The sequence below is a fragment of the Macrobrachium rosenbergii genome, chromosome 21 (assembly GCF_040412425.1).
Source record: "Macrobrachium rosenbergii isolate ZJJX-2024 chromosome 21, ASM4041242v1, whole genome shotgun sequence".
NCBI lineage: Eukaryota > Metazoa > Arthropoda > Malacostraca > Decapoda > Palaemonidae > Macrobrachium > Macrobrachium rosenbergii.
Genome location: NC_089761.1, coordinates 59,027,913 through 59,047,450, shown reverse-complemented (window position 1 = coordinate 59,047,450; position 19,538 = coordinate 59,027,913). Strand labels below are relative to the sequence as shown.

General features: G+C 39.2%; 1 protein-coding gene across 1 annotated transcript in view; it reads left to right on the top strand.

The window, feature by feature from the left end:
- The window catches only part of LOC136849512 (beta-1,4-galactosyltransferase 4-like), a 227,239-nt gene extending 208,069 nt beyond the window's left edge, over positions 1-19,170 (top strand). Inside the window, exon 8 of the mRNA XM_067122856.1 lies at positions 18,540-19,170. Coding sequence (XP_066978957.1) covers positions 18,540-18,882 — 343 coding nt within the window. The 3' untranslated portion in view covers positions 18,883-19,170. The remainder of the gene's footprint in view (positions 1-18,539) is intronic.
- The last annotated feature ends 368 nt before the right edge of the window (positions 19,171-19,538 follow it).

Here is a 19,538-nt window from a genome sequence, read left to right as displayed (position 1 = left end):
TGATAGCATGACTACTGGTCTGACCAGGGTCCTTGGGTTGCTGGTTCAGACCCTCTACATTCTGCAGCTGGTACTCCTGGTTCATAGGGTACTTGTCCTACTAACAATGCTACAGATCTGATCAAAGTCCTGGGACTGCTGGTCCTATTACTAACAATGCTACAGATCTGATCAAAGTCCTTGGACTGCTGGTCTGGTAGCAAGGTCAGTTGTCCAATCAAGGTCCTTGATTGGACAACTGACCTTGCTACCAGATTACCAGTACAATTAGGGTCCTCGGACTGCTAGTCTGGTAGCAAGGCTACCAGTCCTTGCAGGGTCCTTGGACCGATGGTCCAGGACCCTCTGTTCTGTCCATTTACTACCCCTAAGGCCTTTGGTCCTTGGGTTACCAATACCACTCTGGTTGCCATGGCTGACCAGTCCAGTCAGGGTTCTTAGACTGCTGATCTGGGATTCGTGGCACTTGGCATGGGAATGAGAGGATTGAGTATGCAAGTGTTCATTCTCCCCCTCTACCACTTCCTATGGGAATGGTTGGGGTTTATGAGGAAGTGACTGGACCAGGCAATTCTGTCATCCAGGGCCAGTAGGCATTCCCCTTCCATACTCCTTTTTTGTTAAGTTTAGGCTTTTAGAGGGTTTTGGCATAATTGTGGACATCTCGTTCATGTTTTGTGAGCAAGCATGCTCTCAGCCCATAGGCATGTCATCAACCCAGGTTGTCAACCACCTACGGCCTTGCTCACTCGCTGGATGAGCAACCCTATCAGGTTGGTCAAGGGTGTTGGAAACCATTCGCAAATGTTTCCAATATAAGGGGGTAGAATAGGCATGAGGCTAGGGTAGCAAGTGATTGCACTCTCTTCCAAGCCTGTTCATGAAGGACTATGTACCTGTAACAGTCTTAGAATTGAATGGGTTGTATGCCAAGTACTGAATGATCCCTTGGGGGTTTTGATGGGCTCCTGCTCTTGCAGGAGGGGCACCTCAGGATGTCGCTGCCTAGAGCGACCTGAAGGCTCTGTGCACCAAGGGTTAGATACTGAGGTGCAGGGGCTGATTGTTTGAAAGGTCATCTAGCTCTTTGGTGAGCAGGATGGCCTCAGTGAAGAAACTGGGCATTTTCTGCAGATGTTTTCTGACTTCAAGAGAGCCTAGGCTCTCACCCAGTTGCCTTGGTTGTGACTTATTAATGGTGTTTTGGGGCCAAATAATTTTGACTGTAGCTGTGATGGGAATTCATTTAAGCCTAGTGAGTTTCCTCCTGTGCCCCTGACTCGTCAAAAAGGAAATGCCTTTGCTTAGACAGTATCAGACTGACACTGCAGGTAGACTTGGTTTTCACCCAGTTTCTTTTAATCTCTCACTTGATTGCAATGGTAACAACTTAGAGTTGTCGACCACACATGTGTTAGGAGATTTTGGTGCAGGATCTTTGGTCCATCACTGTAGCAATTGTGGCATCTTCTACAGGGGCTAACCTGAAGGAAGATGCTACAGTCGAGAGACTTTCTTGTTTGGGGGCAGACCTTTTTGGCTATTCCTCCCACCAGACAGCTATCTGGGAGTCAATTTGCATCTAGGGAGGCAGGATACATTGTTTTCTCAAGTCGCTGGGCAAGTTTTGGCACCGAGTTGGTGTTGGCACTAAGGACTGGACTAGCTCTGGGTTGTAGTTTACTCATTTCAGAACAAAGTAGGAGCTGTGGCAAGTCAATACAGTTGAATAACAGGAGCTGTCTTTGCCAGGTAGTGTCCTTTAGACTCTTGGACTTTTAGGTTCAATTGGCCTTCTCTTCAGGATTGTGGAATTTCCAGACTTCTTTCTTCCCATATAGAATCCCAAAATTCTCCTTTGAGGAGTTTCATCTCACTTTTAACCACTCTTGTGCATTCAGAAAAGTGGTAAGGGAAAATGCAAAGGTAGCATTATTTCCCTTTGACTGCCATTTTTAAGAGGGTGCCAGTCAAGTCATTTCACCATGACTGTGAATTTTCTGGGTGACCTGAGGAATACACAAGGGAAGAATACTTACTTCTCTCCTTTTTGGTCCTGATACCTCTTACTCGCTTTTCCAGTCCATTTCCTTGCTTTGTTCCTACAGTAGGATTGTGTGCGATGCTGAGGATTGGCATGCTGCAAATCGACAGAGAGAGCAACTTCTTCTTTCGAGGGGCTTCAAGGATGGGCATTTTGTCAGAGAAACATATCTTTTGGCTCTTTCAGAAGTACTGCACTTTACTCTCGGGGGGAGGTTTTCTTTCAGGGCTTTTGATCGCCTTTTCCCTAAAATCTTACGAGTCCATAGTGGTGTGAGCTTGTATTTATACTCTCCTGAAGGGTTTGGGTTTTGTTGTCCTGGTGAACTCGCTGCCATTGTTAGCAGAAGAAAACCTTCTTTCTCAAGTTTAGTGGCAATAAACTGTGAGATATTACTACTCTTCCCCAAGTAGAGAGTGAGCACCTGAGTATGCTGATTTGCAGCAGTAGCAAGAGTCTTTACTTAGCTTTCTTGCATCAGCTAACTTGAAGGTTGCACACAAGTTTTCTGTCTTGCCAAACACAGTTTACTCGGCAGTGTTGACACTTTGGAACCCTCTTGGAAGTACCTCTAGGCACTTTCCCTTGGGGTACCTTCATTTTGCAGACATACCCTCTGAGGGGTGGGGAGCACAACTGGGTGTCACTCAGGGTGTTGAATCTCATTTTAGAGCTGAGGCCCAGATACCTTTTAGGCTCTCACACCAGCACTACCATGGGAAATAGGTAGAGGGACATTGGTTCTAAGTCATCTGTATGGCAAGGAAGTTGTTCGAGATTTCCAGGTTTTGAGCTTACACCTGGCTGCTTTTTGGCACAACAGGAGGCTCTGGAAGTAATTTCATCTCCATGTTTGGATTGTGGTAAGCATGGATGGGGCAGTCTTGAACCTTACATCTTTCATATCATTCCGCCATTATAGTAGCTAATCAACGGCAGGTTATTATTCAGAAGATGAAACCCATTCACATGGAACAAGCCACAGGGGCCATTGACTTGAAATTCAAGCTTCCAAAGAATATGGCATTCATTAGGAAGACAAGGCAGTAAAGGGAAATACATAAAGAAGAGATCCCATTTATTAAAAAAGTAAAAAATAAATTAATAAATTAGTAAATAGATAAAATGTATTAAAATGCAAGAACAGTATTAGGATAGTAATGCATAGCATCTTCACTTGAACTTCTGAAGTTCCAATAGCTCGACATCCTCTGGGAGGCTGTTCCACAGTCCAACGGTGTGAGGAATAAAGGACCTCTGGAACTGAAAAGTTCAACAATCAGGCTCATTTATGCATATTGGTGCTGCTGCTCAGCGAATCTAGTTGCTCTCGGCAGATGTAGGGGATCAGGGATCATTTGTGAATGTGAAAGATATCTGTTGAAATACAGCGTATGAAAAAGTGACAAACAAGAGACCATCCATCGATGGTCCAAATCATGACTGCTACTATTAGGAAACAGAAGCCTACCACCATAAACTGCTCTATCTAAAAGAGATAACTCTCTGGCAAAAGCAGACATCCACACCGGAGAACAGTATTCTAGTAAAGGAAGCACAAACAGCCTAAAACGGGTTATATTGATTTTATCACTGTTATAAATATATGAGGCCTTATGAACAATACCTAACTTTCATGCGGCATTTGCTGAAACTTTCATTAGATATTTCTCAAAAGTTTTATGTGAATCAAAGGTCACACCCAGGTTAGTTAAAGCTTCAGACTCATTCAACAAAGTCCCATCCACCTGAAGGGGAGGATGGAGTGGGAAATCTGTAAAAGATCTGCTTATCAATAGTATTTTTGTTTTACTGGAGTTCAGCCTCACCCCACCAACTACACCATTCACTGATCCAGTCCATGTCCTGATTGAGGCTGAGGGCAGCTTCATTTCTCATAAGTGGAGACTTTACTGCACCCACAAGTGTTGCATCATTGGTATACTGAATAATCTCGTTTTCCAGGCCAACAACGATATTATTTGTATACACTAAAAATAACAGTGGACTCAGAACACTACCCTGTGGAACTACAGACAAAATAGGTCTTGGTTCACTAAAGATCCTGTCCACAGCAACACACTGCTGCCTACCTGTAAGGGAATCTTCAAGTAATCCTAAAACATATCCACCCACTCCAAGATTCTGAAGTACCTTGTGATTTACTAAATCTTAAGCAGCACTAAAATCTTTTTTAATTACTCTGCACTCAAAACCGATATCAAGGTTCCCTTGTAAATGACAAGTCAAGTCTAAAAGAGCATTGCAGGTTCCTAACTGTTACCCATATGCATATATTGACTACCAAGTAACAATCCTTTAGGTTCTACTTACTTATATTGTGGCTTAAAGATAAGTTTATCAGCAACTTAGGAGAGCACAGGGAGAATAGAAATTGGCCTGTAGTTACTGCATTCTGCAGATATGCCACTCTTTGGAACAGGCACTGTATTACTAAGCTTGCACTCTTCTGCAAAGATACTATGTTGACATTTCTCAGGAGGATTCTGCTGATTCCTTGGGCCCATGCCAAGTAATATCCAGGCCTGCTAGCTTTGGTGTCCGAGGCCCCAGGAGTTTTTCTCTTTGGTTGACCATCAGATTCAGCCACTTGTAGTTGGGTATCTCCAAGTATAAGAACTCTGGCACTTCACACATGGAAGATGTCCATCTCCTCCATCAAGGAAGGGTCCCACCCATCTACGCCGTAGGTTTTGGAATACTTTTATTTCCTGAGTGGCTGTCTACCAGGGAAGGACCATCTCCAACCATGTTATTGAAGACAAGAGATCTTTCTGGTCAGAGCTACTCATCAGCAGGTACAGTACTGGTGTTTTCCTCCTCACCCACTGCAAGAAGCTTCTTTTTGACTTAGTATCTGAAGGCATGGATCAGTTTTAGGCCAGGGTTAGATTCCAGAGATGGGTCTTCCAGTATCTGAAAGCATGGATCAGTTTTAGGCCAGGGTTAGATTCCAGAGATGGGTCTTCCCTTTTCTAGGGAGAACCTTATTTTCAGGAGAAGCTCTAATTAGTCTTTCTCTCTTGGGGATTCAGACCCCGGAGGGGTGGGATTCTTGTTCTTAGGAGTTTTGACTTGTTGCCTGTATGAGTCTGTGCAAAGGTCCTCAGGTATAGATGTGAACCCAACCCAAAGACTTGTGTTTTCAATAGCCCTGACATCGTCATAGGTGCAGGTCAGTCATCTGGGCTCGTGTATCTGTGGCACTCAGGAGGTTGGATTTCTGTCTGTTCAGGATTAGAATAGAATATAGAATTTAGGCCAAGGGCCAAGCACTGGAACCTATGAGGTCATTCAGTGCTGAAACAGAAATTGACATTACAAAAGTTTTAAAGGTGTAACAGGAGGAAAACATCACAGTTGCCCTATTAGTCAATTGTTAGGAGAGGGTGAAAAGTAAGATGGAAGAAAGAGAATATGAATGGAGGTACAGTAAAAGGAATGAAAGGGGTTGCAGCTAGGAGCCAAAGGGACTCTGCAAAGAACCCTAAGTAATGCCTACAGTGCGCACTGCATGGGGTACTCTTATAGAACTACCCTGCCTGTGGAGGTCTGTTTGAAATTGTCCCAAATTTCATCAGGACTCAGAATTGTCAGTCATGTAAGTTCGAGTCCTTTTTGGCCATCCCCTCATGGACTTTCAGTAGTGACTTCGATGAAAATACTACAATGCTCCCCCACTTTCACACAGGGATAGGTTCCAGAATCAACCTTGGAAATACAAAATCCTCTCAAAAAATACTTTTAACTGGCTTACAACTGCCAAATACCCTGTATCCCTTAAACTAAACGCATTTGACTGCCTATTTTAACGGTTCATCGCCCGGCTCAACAATACAAACAAAAATATACCTCAGACTATCATCCCAGAACACCCCAGTATCTTTTAAAAGTCATCTTACAACATTATGCACCCTCCTACAACTGTTACTCTTAAGTATCCCCTATAATTCAGATACACACGTCTTCTTTTGCCTAATGTAACTTTACACATCATCTACTGTACTGCACTTAATGTACATATATTTTAATAATATTTTGCTGTGCTGTAAGATGATTTTGAAATATTTACTGTACAGCACATAAAGTATGTGGATAGTTTAGAATGATGGGACACATGACTCTAAACAGAATGCTAGGTTTGTTACGTCATGTTAGTATTTTTATGATTACGTACAAATACATTTATGATATAAAAATGATTTAATACAGTAAGTTCTTGGTTTACGTCATACACGACAGTCAGTTTGTGGTTAGTCCTCACCATCTCCCATAAATTTATTTAAAAAAGTCTTGTACCATCATTCTCTCTCTCTCTCTCTCTCTCTCTCTCTCTCTCTCTCTCTCTCTCTCTCTCTCTCTCTCTCTCTCTCTCTCAGTATACATATCCGTTAATGCAAAAACACAGCAAAATATTAATAAAACATTATTCCACTTACAGAATCCATTCATACTCTTGTTATATTGTTCTAACCACCTTAAAAATATTTAAAATCTGAATTTCATATGCTGGCAACTCAAAACCACCAGTTGCAAGTTCTCTGACGACAGAGTCTCTCTCTCTCTCTCTCTCTCTCTCTCTCTCTCTCTCTCTCTCTCTCAGTACCGTATATCAGTACAGGCAGTTCCCGCTTGCCGGCGGCATAGGTTAACGGTGTTTTGGTGTTACAGCTCTTGGCTAGTGACGCCGTTAATCAGATTTTCAGCACCAGTAAGCGATTTTTGGCGCAGGTAAGCAATTTTCGGTGCCAGTAAGCGGTTTATTATCATCGGAAAGTGGTTTATTGGTGCCAATATCCAGTTAGTGGCACCGTTAAGCAGTTTATTGGCACTATTATCAACAATTTTCAGTTAGTGGCACTCGGCTGAGAACAGAACCCCTGCCTTTAACTGGGGATTGCCTACTGTACTGTACATATCCTTTAATGAAATATCAATTACTATACCATAAACATAAAAAAATACAAAAATAAACAAAGCCAGGAAGTTCACTACAAGTGAGTGCATATGTACATACATGTTGCCATATTTTTTGCTTTTTCTGATTTATTGTACTGTATTTCATTAAAAGTTTAGTTGACTATGATTATCACACATACTATAACAGTACACAAGAGAGTATTTTATCATTGTTGATGTTTCATCTCTAATCACCGTAAAAATATTTAAAATCTGAATTTCATACATAGGCAACACATTCTTACTATCCTCTCTAGCTATTAACGGTGCCTGTAAAGTCTCATCCCCAGCTGGTTACTGTGGTTAGACTATGACGTAAACACATCAGTTCTCTCTCTCTCTCTCATTATATATATCCTTTAATGAAAAAACAGCAGAATATTAATACAATATTATTTCACTTACAGAATCCATTTATATTGTGCCTAGATTGATGTAAACACCTCTCTCTCTCTTTCTCTCTCATCCTTTAATGAAAAAATACAGTAATTAGTGATAATTTTAGAGATATAGTCCACGGAAAAATTTGCGAATTGGTGAAAGTTCCCACGTAAAATTGAAAGATATGTTACCAAAAAAATCCGCAACAAAGTGAAGCGTGAAAAGGTGAAGTGCATAAAAGTGGGGGTCCACCGTGCTGTCTTTTTTTTTTTTAGCTTTACATACTTGAAGATATCCTGACACAAGTCTTGAATACTGATGTTGCTTCAGTTAGTTCTAACAGAGTCAAGGATGTGGTTTTCAAGAACACTTTACAACTCTGTTTGTTGATCTGTAGGCATGTGACTCACCCAGTGTGAAGTGCGAGTAGGCAACCTGAGCAAGAGCTCATGCTGGTAGGGGCATCATCCCATCCTTTGCATTCAGTAGGAATCTGTCAGATCATCAGATATATTATGGAAAGAGATGGTTTTTTTTTATCACCTTCACATTTGTCTTACCTGCAGAATGCTGTCCAATGGCTTTGGACACACCTTCCTTGGACTGGTTGTGGTTGCTCAGGAGTTAGGTGGCTAGCTCAGCTCCCTTTCAGGACAGGTGGCACCTCATGTAAGGTGTTCAGGTGGCAAGAGAGAGGTTTTGTAATGACTGGCTCTCCTTCTCCTCTCTCTCTTTTCCTCTCTTGTAAGTTAGAGTCAGAGTGCAGGTTAGCTACTCAACTGAGCATCAGTCTTTTCATTGGTTGAAAAGGGGCACAAGTTCTCTTCTCTCTTGGCAAGGGTCAGAGGAGGACAGATGATAAATCAGGCCCTTGTTGACTTAGGCCTGCCTCATTGCTTCCAAAATTTGATTTTCTCAAGGGTCTTACAACCTGATTAAATAATTACAATATAATCCATTTACCTAATCGTCCAGAAGTCCAGTAGTGCAACATCCCATATGGGCAGCAAGAAGCTATAGGTACGAGGTCATCCTTGCTTTGCTCCTGAATGGACCAGGAAGACAACATTCCCAGGTTGGGTGAACCTACCAGTCATTTCAGAGAATACCCATATAGATTTCCTCCCACCAGTGGGTAAGTCTCCTAATGTAAAGAACAAAGGTTTGTATTTATGTAGGAAAAAATAGCAGATTTTAAAAGTGATTTGTATTTTTCCTACCATACAAATCTGCAGTTTTTTATGTGAATGGTCCACCTCAGCCACCCCTCTAATCTGCCATCTGGGCTGGAAAGCAAGTGGAGTGCAAACTGGTCAGGTGGGTGGGACTTCCCCCTGCCTGTTGGTAGTTAACTACCTTGTCACTAAAGTTTTAATGGCCGATCCAGCTTGCATTTCCAAGCTTATCCTAATTTGAAGAACTTCAGGTTTGTACATTAAGAAAAATATAAATTAATTTTAAAATTTGCTATATTTTGATGAATAAAATGCTTATAAAATATATATAATATCAGTTTTTAGTTTTTTTAAACAGCAGAACCTTAAAGGAATGAACACTGGTTTATGTAAAGATAACTCAAGGACCTAGTTTGTTGTTACACTTGATGTGATCTTCATCCTGTAATTAGAATTAAATGCCTTATCACCTTCCAGCAAACATTGGTTACAGTGTACATTGCAAGGTGTTCTTAGACAATACTCAAGGTTATTTGTAGTATCCCTTTGCACTGTTGCTGTGATGCTTTCTGTAATTTTCTGTACACCTCATGGCTTGCTTTCTTCTTTCCTACATGGCTTGCTATCTTCGTAAACTTATTCTTGCTTTAGTTTTCCCTCCTTTAAAAACAAATCTTGTGGATTTTTGCCCTGGTTTTGCCCTTCCCTTTCATTATTCCTGTAAAAACAGATCCTCTTTATTTTTGCTCCAGTTTTCACTCCTTCAAGAACAATTCCTTTGGATTTATTTCCAATTTTAACTTTTAAGAGCAAATCCTTTGGATTTTAGGTATGATTTTCACTCTGCCTTTAAGAAAAAAAATTCCTTGTATTCTTGCTTCAGTTTTTATTTGCCTGTTGTTTCAGGTTTCACACCTCCTTTAAAAACAAATCCTTTAGATTCCTACTCCATCCTCACTCTTAAGAACAGAACTAAAGACCAGCTCTATTTAGATATAAATACCGGGGTGTTTAGATAACATTTAAATAATTATCACCATCCTTTCATATATACTTATCCTTTTACTAGTATACTGTAATTACTGTTGCTATTCTGTTTAAGTAAAATTAAGGATTCAGCATGACCAATGAATTTTGTATTTTATATTATCTTTTTAAGTATGCTTTTTCTGTAATTGATGTGGAAGATTCTGTGTCTTGATGAGATTGCTGCCTAGATTAACATTTAAATTTAGAGTAGGTTTTGCCACCAACTTCATAAACCTTACTTAATTCCGGTTTTCATCTGTCAGAGAACTTACCTGTAGGCATGACTCATGGGGGTGTACAAATGTGATTTATTTATCTTTTTGAACTATTTGTATTCTAATTCTGTTTATCAGCATTACTTCATAAAAAGAGGTATATTGCTACTAGCCTGTGAATGCAACCTTAGAGAGAGGGTGAGAAATTAAAATGTTAACCAACTTATGACCGAAAGACAAAAGAAAAAGGGACTGCAAAAAAAAAATGAATTTCAGATCTTTAAATTAATATTTATTTCTCTTTGGCTGATTCCCTTTGGTGTTTGCAAAACTAAAATTTTTAGAAAACAGTATTGACTTTTGGAATACAAACTCATCATTCACATAAAGCCAATATGGGGCCTTCATGTACCCTAGACACTCCATTTCTGAATATAAAGAACAAGATCCTCTGCTGTCTGATGGGCAGCACTGCATTTATGCACTTATAAACCACTGGTTCCAGTTAGGTAAGCACTTCACTTCTCTTGTAGTCCAGCTTATAGATACAGTAAATGATTGGGATTGGAAGGCAGGAACATAATTTTAAGTGGTGTTTGTATTAAAAACTAATTTTTATTAGAATATTTTTATTTGTTTGATTAACAAACCCATCATTTGAGGGTAAACACATCCTAAGATGGTCCAAGACCATGCTTGCCATAAGCATTTTATGACGGATAACTATACCTTGGATTGCATGAGAATACCATACATCATGGTACTGGAAACATGGTTCAAAGTCCCACAAAAAGAGTACTATTTTGATCCTTATGTCCACTTCCTTCATTGGCCCTGGTTGCAGTGCTGACATAATTTTATGCATGAGGGTCAAGCGAGGATGAAAACAGGTGCAAAAGCAGGACATTGTTGGCTAGGTGGTTTGTGGTCAGTACAAGTACATAAGGATTACTCATATTTAACTTTGGTTTTTTGGTGATAATATAGTGCCTGCTTGTGATATTATGACATTCTACAAGGAAATACCATCTACATTAGTTTGAACTATGTGATTTATTGCAGAAGATCCTGATGCTTTAAGAAAAGTGTTTTTATGAAACACTAAATTCAGTTTTTGCAGTACAAACTCATTTATTAAAAATTGCCTTATTGCTGTATAGGAAATCCTAGTTACACTAACCTGTTGTACCAGGAAGGAAGATATCCTTTTTGCACATGCCTAGGCCCTCTTATGATGTGATGTATTACTCATCATTCCATTGTGCAGCAAAAACAGAACAGATAGAGTATGGGGTAGGGAAGAGGTTAATTACAATATGAATGATAGGTTTGTATTAAAAAATATATTTTTATTATGAAAACATGTTGTGTTCATTTCAGCCCTATAATATGTTGCCTGAATATCCTTCCCCAAAACAGATCTCAGGTACTGCTTTGAAGATGAGTGGGTGGAGATGCCAAAGGAGGTGACATGAAGTTTTACTGTACCAAGAAGCCTTCCTGAATTGATCTCTTCACAGATTACTGTTTGCATTTTGGGTGACATCAATTGCAGAACTGTTCGGTTGGTTGAGGTCTAAAAGGAAAACAATTAAGAAACGGTTGGCACAACTGTAAAAAGTGTCACTTAAGTTGAACTGGGAGAGTAGTGTGAAGAAGTTGTGAATACCATGGTTACCCACTAGAATGAGGAGCAATTCACAATGACACTTGAAGGTCCAGACATATACAGTAGAAGTGTTTTAATTCCAGAAGTAACAGATTGGTATGCCTTGGATTTTTGCATGTGGAATTACTCAGACTTAGTTTATTAGATAAATGGTCTGGTCAAGCACTCATGGCTTTGAGATTAGCAACGAACTTAAAACCCTAGAGGACAGGGAGGCATAACGGTGGGGTTGAAAGTTGGTTGAACATGTAAGATAATACGTCTGTAATTTTAGGACATAGAGGATGGTACTCCTAAAATGCAGTGCTTGCTAATCCTTGGCAGACCCAGACTTGCAACGTATCAGTTGTGAAAGAGAGAGAGTTACCAAATGAAGCAACAAAAGTCTGGCTACACAAAGCTAAAGTAAGTTATCAGTGTTACAGGATCCAAAAGGTAGCCTGGGTCAAGTTTAGGCCATCCTCCTTGGATGTAGTGTCTTCTGGAAGTCAAGGAGACTGACACCTCTGAGTTGCTGTCCGAAGATAAAATTCCAAGATCTTCTTGAGAAAGCAAAGGAAAAAATTGCATGTGTGCTAAACCCTTTGGTATTACCGACTGATACCTCTTGTTATCTTCTTGTGAAACATGAAAATATAATGATGGGATATGGTCGAGGTAACATAGGACCAATCAGTAGAGAAGCCATTGTGCTCCTGCAACTTCAGCCAACTCTGTTCTTCCTTTGAGAAGGCCTCCTTGTGTTCTTTAGAGCAACCTTTTGTCTTTGCAAGATAATGATGTCTGAAATCCATGGTCTTTCCTAACTCCTTGTTCCACATTTACCTCACTCTATAGGGGTTGCCTTCATTAAAGATCACAGTACATTGGCTTTCCTTAATGTGAGATGTGCCTGAAAGGTGGCCAGACATATAAGATCTTAGAGGATTTTTCAAACAGTGACTTCTTGACTTGACCATCAACATCTCCACAATGAGGGAAAATTAAGGTATGGGAGTGGTACCTATTGATGAGGAAGAAGTGAAGCTCTTTTAAAGCAATAGTCCAACTCCCAAAACTGGGAAAATGGAGGTTGCTCCAGTCTCATAGCTGTGCAAAGGCTCTAGCACTAAGGTCCCTACAATTATCCAGATTTGGTTATAGTATTGATTTTGCTGGTATCACTGACCTTTGTGAAAGAATTTTTTCTAAGATGGGAGCTGTGTTTTGTTGTGAGCACTGCCTAAGATGATGATAAGACAATGTTGAGAAAACTATTGTGTGTGATTAAGGTGGTTGTCAATAGCATCTGCTTTTGAAAATGTTGTCTGAGACCAGGACAAAAACATGTCATGCTCATCACTTTGTAGCTCTCTTCCTTCATCTCTGATCTGGTAGTGTTACTTTCTTTTGTAGACAGCACAGCATCTGCCTAAACCTGTTCTCTGCTTGCCAGATGTCATCAATGTCTGGTAGCACTTAGAAAGCCATTGACCATGTCATCTGTGCCAGTAGCTGGAAAATCTAAAGCATTGCCACTAATAGAATTAACCATTGATTGCATGTGAGAGTCATACTTCTGTTGTGACCATGTCTCTTATTCAAACTTGAGCTGCTTTTAAGTTTTGTCATAGATAAATGAAATGTTGGGCACTTGCACGAGTATGACATCCCTGACTTGTATAGGAAGTTTGTTTTAGCCATGCACTATTGTCCACCAAAACTGAAACCTTATAAAAAATGACAGAAATAACCACTCTCACTGAATCAATTCACTGAGATTGAAACTGGGCTGCTTCTAGGGTCTATGCCTGTATATCTGGCTTAGCTGTAACTGCAAAACATTCAGCAGTTATCACTGCCACACTGGGTTGTGGTGATATATTCACTGACTGTGGACAAGATGATCATTTCTGCAAGTTTCTATTCAGCATGAGACCATGCTTCATTTCCTCTGACTGCAGGAACCCAAATGAATCTTTGTGCTGAAACTCTTGCTGATCAACAATTGTAGTTCAAGAAATGCTAGTCCAGCTAGTTAAATCCAATCTTGTCTGCTTTCAGTGGTTGTCATAGTTACTCCCTTGGTGAAAATCACCTAGAAGCGTGCCTATCCATGAATTCCATTGTTTTTAATGTATAGTTGAAGATGAATAACTAGTTAGTCACTGGACTGTAACTGTAGTGAATATGCTTCTACCTATCAAAAGTAATTTGCTTGGAATTGCTGAATCATTGACCCTCACCACCTATTCATGAGCGTGATTGAAGGTGCATTGTCAGTCCAGCTGTTGGATTTAGTCTGTTTATGTGTTTGCCTGGCCACCCAGGTAAGTTGACTCCAGGTAGTCAGCCACTGAAATTTTGATCCCAAAATTATCTTAGTGTTTGTGGTTGGATGCCTGTTGCAAACATTATGCGAGTGTGTAATTGTTACACTACCCACAGTCACTTATGCAAGCCTGCTTCAGTCAGCTTGCTCTTTCTGACAATGGAATCAGTCCTTCCATGGAGACTGGTGTAAGTCTCCAAGGTCATGCTACAGCTGGCATGTGGAACCTCTTGATAGAAACCTTAGCAGAGGACACCAGGCTCTAGCCTGGTCACTAAATCCTCAGTTTCTGTAGAGGGTTTCGTGGTAAAGACAGACAAGTCAGTGTTTGTGAATGCAGAAAGGTGTTTGGGAAGTTAATTGGAGCAGGGGACCATCTACTACAACTACTGCTGAAACACAAACACCACATTAACCCAAAGCACATCCCCAGCAGTCCATGCCACCTGCAGACATGCACACAGGAAGACTGCAGAGACATAAATTGTACTTGGCCGAGGGCTAAGCAACAGGTGCAACTACAGTACAATGGGAATCTCCTTCAACAGAAAACAGCCTAAGTCTGTTATTAGTTAAGAAACTTAATTTATTTACTTGATTAGGTAAAAGTGAAACAGAAAAAATTATGAATTATGTATGGACATTTTATACTGTAATTATAAAATAATGTATCATGGAAACTCTCAACCAGAAACTTTTGCTTTAAACCTGTTGTCCTGAAAATATGACAGTCATCATTATCTTTTCTTCATTACTCTTCATAAGAAATAAAAAGGGGCTAAGGCACTTATACTGTAATGTAAATGGTAACTGTCCAATGTGTTGGAGTTGTTATATATAGGACTTCACAAAAGGAAGCCAGTAAGCTAGCAAAATGTCAAAGACATATTGACAAAAGCATTCATGCATAGTCCTGTGGTTAATGAACACTTAATTTTAATTACTTAAACAGTAGAGGATGAGGAAAAGCAAAAAGGGAATAAGAAGGAACTTGATTACATATGTAAAATCCCTGAGAAAAATTGCAAACCAAGTACAGTACAGTGGTGTTAATACTGTATTAGTTAAGAGAAGTGGAAGGTAAACATTAAAATCAAGAAATTAGCTAACACATTATTAAATACTGTAAAGCCTCACAAAAATGAGTAAGGGCCATTAACAGACAAACTTATTCCATGGTAGGGAAATAAATGTACAGACAATATTGGTCTGATGGCACAGTGAACTTAAGTAGGAAAATATTAAAATACGGTAGCTAAAAAATCCCCATGCACTGAAGCGAAAAAGAAATAAACTAAGGCTAATTACTGTGAATTTAATAACATTTACAACAAAAATTATGCAAAGTCTACGAAACAGATTATGGAATGGAATGGAACACAGAGTTGAGGCCAAAGGCCAAGCACTAGGACCTATGAGGTCATTCAATGCTGGAGAGGGAATGAAAGTAGGTAGGTTTTAAAGGCGTAACAGGAGGAAAACCTTGCAGTTACACATAATTGTTAGGAGAGGGTGGATAGCAAGATGGAAGAAAGATAATATGAAAAGAGGTACAGTAAAAGGAATGAAAGGGTTTGCAGTTGGGGCCGAAAGGACACTGCAAAGAACCTTTAGTAGTGCCCACAGTGCACCCTGTGAGGTGCACTGACGGCACTAACCCCCACGGGGATGAGACAGATTATTTACATTAGTGGAGACACAAGAAACAAATTATTTGCATTAGTGGAGACACAAGAAATAAGGTGTTTGCCTTAATGAAGCAGACACAAGAAATAAGGTGCTTGCCTAAATGAAGCAAACACAAGAAATGAGGTACTTCTCTAAATGAAGCATATGGCCCATCAGCTTGCATGCCCTTTGCTGCAAGATAGCCAGGAGACTTTTTATTTGGGAATGGATTGTCTAGGGTTTGTGGAGACTGTAAATTGGGCTAATGTGAATAATTTACTTTTACTGATGGCAGTATTTTTATTGTAAATATAATTTACAAAATCCTTTATTATTCAGAAAATCATAGGGTAAGGGTTCCTGAGATTGCTAGGTGCTATTGACAGAATTGACATCCCTTTCATGTCTAAAAATAATCCAGCTCCATTTTTCATTTATACTGTTGCATTAAAGTGAATGTGCTTGGCAGTCAGCATAGGGATTTGAAAAAAATTTTTCTTAGATATTGCATTCAGAACTTGAGTTCATTTAAAGTAATTGTAACTCTTGATTTTAAATTGAGGTTTATATTGCATACTTATTAATTGTAACATAGCCTTTAACTGAACAGAAAGCTTCTAGGTGCACATGTACAACATGTAAAAAATGTTTCTACCAGGCAAGTTTAGCCGTTGCCTGGGTCCTTGCAGATAAACTGCTTGTATTCAGTCTTCTGTGTGCCTCAGTGTATGGCAGAGTTGCTACCATTCTCTCTGTCCAGGACTTTTCAGCATTTATAACATTTTTATTGATTTGATTTCAATATTTGATTTCATTTTTTGTTTCATTCTCATCTTGTGTGTGATATATTTTCAAAATTTCATGAGTGATTTTTTTTTTTTTTTGAAGTCACAATTTGGCTAGCAAATGATTTGTTCCTGTTCTTGTATGCTTTAGTTTGGATTTTTTGCTTTTGTATAGGCTGTTATGTAGTTTTTTCTCTCTACTTTATTCTTACTGGGATTCATTGCTTGAAGGGTAATGTTTACTTAGGCGATTCACGTCTTGGCTTGTGTGATTTGTATGATTTTTACCTTATATATTTTAGCATGTGCCTCAATATACTTCTCTGCTGGCTGGGATGGTAAGTACTGCAGCATTTACAGTAGTTTTGGAGGAGGAACCCTACTGTATTTGTATATACAGTATATATATTTTTTTTGTAGGGGCCAAGCATGTACTTCCAACCTGCATAGTTAACAGGAATTGGTCTGTTAAACACTGGCATAAACTAAGGCAGTGATGAATGTACAAGAAATGTTCTTCCTCCACTGGTAAGGAATCTAGTTCGTCTTGTGCTTGACTCTAAGTATCAAGTCCTATGCTGCCTCCTGCAGCTGCTATGTCATCTTGACCTTGTATTAGATCTTTTCCTGTTTTTGCTCCAGGCATACTCACCCTCTACCAAGGGCCTCATGACCTGCCAAGTGTTAGCAGGTGGAGTCCTGTCATCCATTCTGCAAGTTGGAGGCTATCTTAGAACTTGGAAGCCTTAGAATCCATTGGCTTGGAGCCTTGGGTTCTGGAGGTCCTCTGCTGTGGCTATCAGTTGCTATTTCATGATGCTGGTCTTCCAGTTGCCTTAGGCTCTTACCCTTCCAATCCTGTGAGAAGGGAAGTATTTAATGACAAAGTCACCTCCATGCTGCAGAAAGGTGCCGTTGAGAAGTTTTGGTGAGAATCACTGGGGTTCTTCAGTTGGTTTTTCCTCATTCAGAAGTCTAGTGAGATGGAGACCAATTATCAACTTAAGCCACCTCTACTGATTTCTCCATCTTAGCCAATTTCTATTTAGAAACCATTGAGTCTGTACTGTTCACAGGAGGACTTCCTTGCTTCTATAGACCTGAATGATGCATACTTCCACATCCCATTAACCCACTGCCCTGGAGATCTTCACCAGGATTCTCACCCCATTAGCCTCCTGGGTGTATCTTTAGTGCTTGTGTCTTTTCTGGTATCTGGACAATTTATTGTTCTGGCTGCTTCAAAGGAAGAGTTGCAAAGTCAGCTGCAGCTTCCTCTGCATTTATGTTGTTTGTGGATCCACAAGTCAACCATGCATACAGTTTACTTGGGAAGGTTTCAAAGACACAGTAGTCGAGTTACCCGGCCCTTCAGAGAACAGTTTGTGTCACCTCATCAAGACCATTGACCATTCCTTCTTCCATGCTCTTTTATCTATCTATCTTTATTGGCTTTTAAGCATAATTTAGATCTCTCTGACATCCTTAGGGTAGACAAGTGATGTGCAACTTGATTTGAATAGTTTGGGATCTCTTATTGCTGTGGCAGGCCATTTACATTCAGTAGGAGGGGTTAAATTGCCTGTCCCAGTGGAGGTGTGTACTTATTTATTGGATGACCTGCTTTTACACATCTTGTGCTTGGTGAGTACCCTGATTTTGGTGTACAGTATCTTCTCTGCAAACTTAAGGTCTTTTTAGAATGTCCTTGCCTACTGGACTTTGATAACTACCCTCCTTTCTTGACCTCTCTTGCTTCAACCTCCCTCCTAAATGTAATAACAAACTACATTTTTACAATAAAACTAGTGTTTACACAAACTCATTAATCAGATATTGTTATGTAAACTACCTTCCCTATCTATTATCTGATGGAGATTGGCACAGAACAATGATGCAAGTAGGGTATCTGTAAGGATACTGGAGTTGGTTAAGCATAGCTACTTAAACTGTTGCCCTTGGAATACTTTGCATCATACAGTTAAAGGCTATTTAATAGAATTTATAATTATTGGATTTGTATGAAAACTTTTTATTGTAAAAGCATAATTTTTATAATTTGCTTTAAATATTTATTTCAGTTTACAGTATTTTGCATGTTTTAAATTTATATTTGTTGGTGATTTTATGTAGTATTATTTTCTAGCGTGTTTAATGTTTATAATTTCTGAAAATTTTCTGTGAAAGGTGCAATTTCATGAAAGCAACCTCACTAGGGATTGCTTTGTTAGGAAGTGGAGGTTAAAGAGAATATTTCTAAAGTTCTGTAAAATATCTTGCAGATACCATCTACCTTATCGTAACCTTTTTGGAGGTGCAATAGCAGTTCAACGTGTTCACTTTTCAGCTGTAAATGGATTTGCAAATCGATATTATGGATGGGGGGGTGAAGATGATGATTTTTACAATCGCATAGAAAGGAAAGGTTTAACAATAATCCGATTTGATCCACAAGTTGCTCTGTATGTCATGTTACCACATCAAAGCCTTCCTCCATCAGAAGATCGCTTTCTTCACCTGAATGAAGGAGTCTCCAAATCTGATGATGGTTTGGCAAATCTTTCTTATCAGCTCATTGAGAAGAAAGTTTTGCCTCTCTATACACTGATTTTGGTTTCGTGCTGATGTTTATTAAAATAATTTATTACTGTTATTTTACCGAGACCTAAGAGGCAAACATTTTCTGCTTTATTCATGAACAACAAGTGACTTAATATTTTGTATAAATTTTCAGGGATTTCTTTGATATGTGTTTTACAACTTTTGTATATGTATTGGTATTACTTTTGTATCTCATATTTGTATTGCTGTATAATTCCATGCAAATTTTAACGTTATGGACCTCAATTTTTCTATTTTTAAGAAAGTTGGAAGATTGTTTTAGTAAAATTTGCAAAATAAAAGGTTGTTATCTTAGATTTTCTCTTGAACTAATTACCCCTCATGTATTTGACAATTTAGAATGAGTAATTTTAATTTTCCCTACACATACCTACCAGTGAGTATTTTCTTAAAGAGATGGCTAAGGTTATAAAATAAGGATGGAGTAATATACTGTACTTTACTTTCATAGGCTAGCGGATTTCATTATTTTCAAGAACCGCCTTGTGAAAGAGATTTCAACCAACCAAATACCTTTTAGTATTGGAACCTTTATTTTTACCTAAGCCTTTTAAAACTGTAGTGTAAATCACCGACAAAATGTATTCTTACAAAGAAAAACCATGTTATTTACTTAAAAGAATAGGCTCCAACCAACTAGTTACCATCCAATAGCCCTG